This window comes from Urtica dioica, chromosome 2 (assembly GCF_054948205.1).
Source record: "Urtica dioica subsp. dioica isolate 48M chromosome 2, U.dioica_male_clone48M_v1_H2, whole genome shotgun sequence".
Taxonomy (NCBI): Eukaryota; Viridiplantae; Streptophyta; class Magnoliopsida; order Rosales; family Urticaceae; genus Urtica; species Urtica dioica.
In genome coordinates, this window is record NC_142757.1 from 54,419,856 (window position 1) to 54,427,058 (window position 7,203).

Genomic DNA, 7,203 nt, shown 5'->3' on the forward strand with positions numbered 1-7,203 from the left:
TGCATGCATGCATGCATGAGAGACATGCACGTCCAGTAGTGTACGCATTTATTCATATATGTATAAATAGTAGATACCAGGAACACACACATATATCTTTATATATAGGCTCTAGATCTATATATGAAGGCTGTTTTTCACGGGCAAAAGGTAACACTGTAGTTGGCTCCGACGGGGCAAGTGAAGGTACTGGACGGGTCGTCCTCGGGGAAGCTGTAAGCATCAGGACAACGCTGCTTGAAGAAACCCCTGTTGTCCCATGGGGCCGGGTTTCTACATCCTCCCAGAACCCTCAGCGGCCCGGGGCACTGCCCGTTTATGTCCGCCGTGCACCTGATCGATCGATCATCAATTTCGCCACACATGTACTATGGTTAGTAGTTTTCATTATTTATTTATTATGCTAAAATAGACATGTGAGTGAATTTTTATTAAAATATTTATCGTACATAGTAAAATTTTTGTATTTAATTAAATTTTATATAGTAATATTTTAACCAAAAGGAAAATATGATGATAATAACTTATATGAACTTTCAAAACTCATAATATATATAAGTCAAACGTTAATGTATAACATCACCATTTTGTTTGTACTAAAATTTAAAACACGTGATGTGTACTACATTATTATATTTCGGATAATTTTAGCAAATTTTATCCAAAATATTTTGATAAAAAAAAAACCCTAATTAATTTATTTTATTTAACAATAATCATAATTAATTAGTGAAATAATAACCTGATTGGGCGGCAACCGCCGAATTCCATGGGAAGGTTGAAGCCGTCGACGAGAGAGATATCGAATGTGTCCATGTTGTTGTCTCCGGTGAGAACGTATTCCGCCAGCGTGGTCGGCGGCTGGCCCCACCCTTGGCACTCGAGGACCCCACCGCAGTCGCCAGTCTGGCAACTGCCGCGGCCCGACCCGTCAAAGTTGCAATCGGTGCGGCCCCAAATGCGGGCCATCCTCGTGCCGGCCGGGACGTTGATGGACCAGCTCTGGCCCGAGTCGAGCCGCCGGCCGCCGCCCACGGGAGTGGACGCGGCCCACACCGTGAAGGGGCAGTTGTTCTTGATGTCGAACACCGCGGCCTGAGTGAGGACTAGGGTCGTTGCGAGGACGGAGAGAACAAGGCTTAGGGTTTTGAAGGAGTTCATGTTGATAAAAATTATATGGTTTTTGTTGTGAGGGTGTTTTAGTGTGGTGTGTGAGATTCATGGGTTGAGTTTGGTGGGTTTTTATAGAGGATCGACTTGTTAGAGTGCCATAAAATTGAGAATTTTCGTGACTATTGTGGAATGTTAGGCAGGCCCGGCTGCTCAACCTTTTTTTTTTTTTTTTTGAGGCCTAAAACAAGTATGTGGAAATTTAAATTTTTTATATACAGCTTTTCATTTCTTAAATACAGCTTTTAAATTTTTTATCTTTATAAAAATGTTTTTAGGGAGTAAATAATAGTTTTTTTTTATTGATGTTTATAATTTTTATTTTTATTTTTGAGCTCTATTCAATTTGTTTATTGTTTAAAATTTCATTTATAAAATTTATTTACAATTTGAAAAAGTATTATGCTTAAAAATGTAGGAAACACCCGTTTTAGAAATGTTGTACTTTTAAAATAATTTTTCTTGTTTTATTGGGTATCATTTATTTATTTAGGATACTTAATGTACTTATGCCTAGTATAATTTATTTAAGAGGCTTTTTTTTCCTTATATATATCTATGTGTACCGCTAATTAGGGGCCTAGAGGTTTCTTGCCCAAGAAATTTCGTTTGATTTGAAAAATCTACTACTGAATGTGGAAAATATATTATTTCTTGTTTGATGATAACTGACTAGTCAAGTCAAGGTTGTGAAGCTACTTATAGCACGTAGTTAGAATTTTTCTGAGTGATCGTGTTGAGTTTTACTTCTCGCAAACTAATAAATTTTTATTGTACTTCTGAGAAAAGCAGTTAATAATCTATTGGTTGACGAAATTAGTTTCTAGAGTTTCTAGAGGTTCAAATTTCTAATTGAGTTTATGAAATTTACTTAAAAAAAAGTTGTTGTACGGAAATGAATTTATCTCAGTGCCAAAATTTTAACGATGTGATTATGAACGCCATTTGTACTCTTTTGTGAAGTTCGCTAGCACAAAGCTATCCCAAGAAAACTTAACTCTACTCCTTAAGACTGTGTTTGGAACCCAAATGTTACCAAGGAATTGAGTGGAAATTAAATTTATATATTGCGTTAGACTCATATACAAGATCTGAGAAAAATAAAGTAGAGATTCCTTACTATTTTGTCATTCTTGCTTGGTTGTGCCTCTAAAAGTTTAGGTTTGGGAGTGGGACTCGTAAAATGTTAAGAGGAAAGACGTCTATAGTATTTTTATTATCTTGTTCGAGAAAATTTGAGGAAGATAAATTTGGTGAGAATATATATATATAACTTCAATGCCGATACCATTTTTCCTTAAAAAAATATAGACAAAAATCAAAATCCAATGGAACTCATAGATCTGCGGGATTTCATTTTCCATATTATATGTGCACACGTATGCCCATTTTTTGTTCTTTGATATCTAGTATTTTATAATGTTTTCCTTGAATATTCTACAGAAGTACAAAGAATAAAATTCAATTTCCTTAGTTTTATTTATTTATTTTCTTCACTATTTAAAAAATAATAAAATCCACATTGTAGTTATTTATTTTCCACCAAGTTCTTTGACAAATTTATCTCTCTTCCACAATAAAAAAAAAACAAAAAGAAAATACCAATTGATCGAGCTGGTACATGATGTGAAGTATTGCTATATATCAGCGCAATCAGTGCTGATAGATCTTTTTTTAGACATATTTTTTTTCGTGTGTAGTGGGACCCACCAGCATTTTGTGCGGTCGTGCGTTGATAATTATTAGTTTTTTTTTTTTTTTTTAGGGGCAGTGCAATTTTAGTTGTTTTTTTTGTTTTTTTTTTTGTTTGTTTGTTTGTTTTTTTTTTTTGCAGTGGGGATTGAACCCACGACCTCCACACATGAAGTGATGTGGAATTACCACTAGACTATCTTAGGTACCACAATTTTAGTTGTTATTCATCCGTAAATTATATATTTGATTTTTTTTGTTCTTTATTTTTTTGTTTGCCATTCTTTCAAATTCCGTTTCTTCGAAAATTTTCATAAGGGCCCGTGTATAAATCTCTCGATTCATGTTTATAAACTTGATTCATGATTTTGAATTTTTTTTCTATATTTTATTGTGTGATTTTCTTTTCCAAGTAAATATTGACGGTATTTAATTTAATTTTGTTTAGAGCAACGGTATTTAAATTTAGTTTCGCATGGAGTAGTTTTTAGTTTACGTTTTATATACACTGATGCTCTTGTGAGTATATGACCGAATGTAACCAAATATTTCATGCTTATATTATATATTTATTCCAATTGAATACTAATTGTTTCTGTAGATATTTTAGTTTATCTGTTGGATGCTCTTCTTTTTCGGTTGATCTTTGTTGTCCAGCGGTGGCGATATGCTTGGCGTTAACAAAATACACCATTTTGGTCTCTAATATATTAACAAATGAATCGTTTTGATCTCTAATATATTTACAAATGTAGTAAAAAGTATCGAATATGTAAATATTTATTAACATTGTCAGCATTTTTCTGGGTAAAATCACGATGAACAAAATTTTAAAATCAAGAAATCGAATCATAGTTTTCAAACCTAAAGAGATCCGTGTATAACACAGTTCGATATAATATCACTAGTCATCTTCTACAAAACATAAATACTTAATCAACAACAATAAAGCCACAAAATTAAAAGTGAATTTAATATTAATTTTAATATTCAATTGCAAATGTCTTTATGAATTTGAAATCTGAGCTAGATGTTAATGAATCATGCACATTTATAGACAAAAATGATCAAATAACCGTAGTATGACCAGAATTTGGTGAAAAAAGCCAAATTTTTTTAATCATATCTACACGACATTGAAAATTCTCCCCTGATTTTATCTAAATTTTATATATAATTCACCATTGATTTTGGATATTAAATTTTCAGCTTACATAATTCAAAATAAACACAAACTCATTTGGAAATTTTTTTATTTTTTGGAATCAAAACTGATTAAAATCATATATTTATAATGATTTTTTTAGGATATAGACGATTTAAGCGCAGATGAATTATACCAAAACTATTCAAACTTTGGATATTTTTGATCCCTGTATACACATACAAACACACACACACATATATATATACATACATACATATTACCATACATACTTTGGATATTTTTGATCCCTGTATATATGTATGTATATATATATATATACATACATATATATTACCATACATACACACAGATATATTTATATATTGGAAAAGTCAGTTACTAGAACTGATAAAGTCCCTACGTACTAATCTATTTATTATGAGAAGAAGACAGGGAATTTCCGAGGACCCAGTCTTCGAGGGCTGAGATCCTCTCGTACCTCAAAGGGGATAAGATATATATTGACCCCATAAGTTTCGTGTTTGACCTAGTCCTGTATAAGAGCTCTTAATCAAGCATTCGGATTAAAGTCATTTAATTCCATTAGAGTTAACCCTTGAGAGCTGACACCTTTATATATGTTTCGAGAGTTTTCTTTGTATATCTCCGGCTCTCGAGCGAAAAACGGTGCATTGACCTTAGACAACGTGGTTTTTCATGAACTCAAGTCTAAACTAAGCTTCCTGACGTTATTTTTCATTACAACAATATTATTTCTCAATTTTAAAGATCCGTAAGCGTAACTAACTTTTATATCTTGAAATTAGTTAAAATGAATATATATATATTTATAAATTTACAAAAAATTAAATTAAATTTTGCAATTATTTTATGAAACATAAGTTTTATTCTTAGCTGTTTCACAATGGAATACAAAATAATTAATACTTTATGGCTACATTTTCGCTCAACTGAAGAATAATATAATTTCACTTGTTTAAAAATGATATATTTCAACCGAGGAAATGATATATATATATATATATATATATATATATATATATAAATATATATTCGCTATAGCATATTATTAAAAATAAATCACATGTATAAGAAATTAATATATAACGTGAAATGTCTACGTATACGTAATAAAGGCGGGTGCGTGCAGCAAACCAACAACACTATAATTATTTTCAACGTATGAAGATGAAGATCAAGACCAAAATAAAAAACAAAACATACTAATTATCATTCTTCACATGAAGATGAAGATGATCAAAATACAAAACGTATCTGTAATTAAAACGTACAAAATCCTTAATAAATCTTATGCAACCCTCTTACATGCATGCATGCATGAGAGACATACACGTCCAGTAGTGCACGCATTTATTCATATATATATATATATATAGTAGATACCAAGAACACACACACACATATATCTTTATATATATAGGCTCAATATATGAGGGCTGTTTTTCAAGGGCAAAAGGTAACCCTGTAGTTGGTTCCGACGGGGCAAGTGAAGGTACTGGACGGGTCGTCCTGAGGGTAACTATAAGCATCGGGACAGCGTTCCTTGAAGAACCTCGAGAAGCGTGTGGGCCCACAACTTCCTTGGCCGTTGGTGCAACAGAACTCGTTGGTCTTGAAAACCGTGCACGGATTGTTGCAACCCCCGGCGGCTCTCAGCTCCCCGGGGCACTGCCCGTTGATATCCGCGGTGCACCTGATCAGACACACGTGTACATTATTATTTTTTTTATAATTTGATTTTTTTAAAAAAAAAAAAAAAGGGTTTTATAACATTTTATAATAAGTCAACATAATTAGTTCATATGACGAGTTTAAATTTGAGTTAATAGATGCAAAAATATCTGATGTTATACGTTTTAGAAAAAAAGAGTAATAATTTTTTTTTTATATTAATGAGAGAGAATTTTTTTTCTTTTAATTTGTTTTGTATTATATGATTAATATTAATTAGTTTATAAAAATGTTAATTTTTTTTTATTAAATATAAGATTGCTACGTGTTTTCCCATCAAACTTAATAGCTTATTAAGTAACTGCGGTACAATTAAAATACCACCAAAATAAAAGATTAGATATATAAGTATGATTTCGAAAAAAAAATATTAGTATTTTTGCTGCCTTTAACTCTTAAAATTAAAATAAACCGCGCAAAGGCTAATTAAGTGGTATATATTTTGATAATAAACCGCGCAAAGATTATATTTTGATCCTAATAAATAGTCTAATAATAACCTGATTGGGCGGCAACCGCCGAACTCCATGGGAAGGTTGAAGCCGTCGACGAGGGAGATATCGAATGTGTCCATGTTGTTGTCTCCGGTGAGAACGTACTCCGCCAGGGTGTTCGGCGGCTGGCCCCACCCTTGGCACTCGAGGACCCCACCGCAGTCGCCAGTCTGGCACCCTCCTTTCCCGGCTCCGTCAAAGTTGCAACCGGTGCGGCCCCAAATGCGGGCCATCCTCGTGCCGGCCGGGACGTCGATGGGCCAGCTCTGGCCCGAGTCGAGCCGCCGGCCGCCGCCCACGGGAGTGGACGCGGCCCACACGGTGAAGGGACAGTTGTTCTTGATGTCGAACCTCGCGGCCTGGGACGAAGGAGACAAGAGGACTAGGGTAGTTGTGATTGCGAGGAGGGAGAGGGAAACGGAGAGGGTTTTGAAGGACCTCATATTGATGGGGTTTTTTTTTTTTTTTTTTTTTTTTGGTGGGTATATATAGAATGTGTTTAATTCTGGTGTGAGTATTATCAGTTGAGATTGGTGGGTTTTTATAGAAGATTTATGAGAGTGCAACGAGTGAGACTTAATGACTTGCTAGTGGGTAGCTTCTACTTTTGTATCAAGACTTTTCTTGTGGAAAAGAAAAAATTGTGCAAAATTTAAGTTCTTGTTTGAACGACCGACATTGTTTTGTACATTAATTTCTTCTCTCTTTTTTTTCCCCCCAAGTAATTGTGACACATTTTACTATTAATAATTTAAAGTTGTATAGACTGGTCTCAAAGTTACGTATACTAATATTTTGGTTGAAATTAGTTTGTAGAAGTAATAAGAATATAGTTTATTACCTAGAAGATTGTTGTGGAAAAATGGTAAATTATTTACTAATAACTTTGTAGAATATTTTGAAATTCAGTGACCAAAATATTTTAAT

General features: G+C 33.4%; 2 protein-coding genes across 2 annotated transcripts; both read right to left on the reverse strand.

The window, feature by feature from the left end:
- Positions 1–109: 109 nt before the first annotated feature.
- On the reverse strand, positions 110–1,208 carry LOC149405752 (osmotin-like protein TPM-1). The gene is made up of 2 exons (XM_089608020.1): positions 743–1,208; positions 110–333 (listed from the first exon to the last, which is right to left on the reverse strand). The coding sequence occupies exons 1-2, from the start codon at positions 1,159–1,161 to the stop codon at positions 138–140; spliced, it is 615 nt and encodes a 204-aa protein (XP_089464146.1). The 5' UTR covers positions 1,162–1,208; the 3' UTR covers positions 110–137.
- A 4,029-nt stretch (positions 1,209–5,237) lies between these two features.
- LOC149405753 (protein P21-like) lies at positions 5,238–6,800 on the reverse strand. The gene is made up of 2 exons (XM_089608018.1): positions 6,283–6,800; positions 5,238–5,744 (listed from the first exon to the last, which is right to left on the reverse strand). The coding sequence occupies exons 1-2, from the start codon at positions 6,717–6,719 to the stop codon at positions 5,495–5,497; spliced, it is 687 nt and encodes a 228-aa protein (XP_089464144.1). The 5' UTR covers positions 6,720–6,800; the 3' UTR covers positions 5,238–5,494.
- Positions 6,801–7,203: the final 403 nt, after the last annotated feature.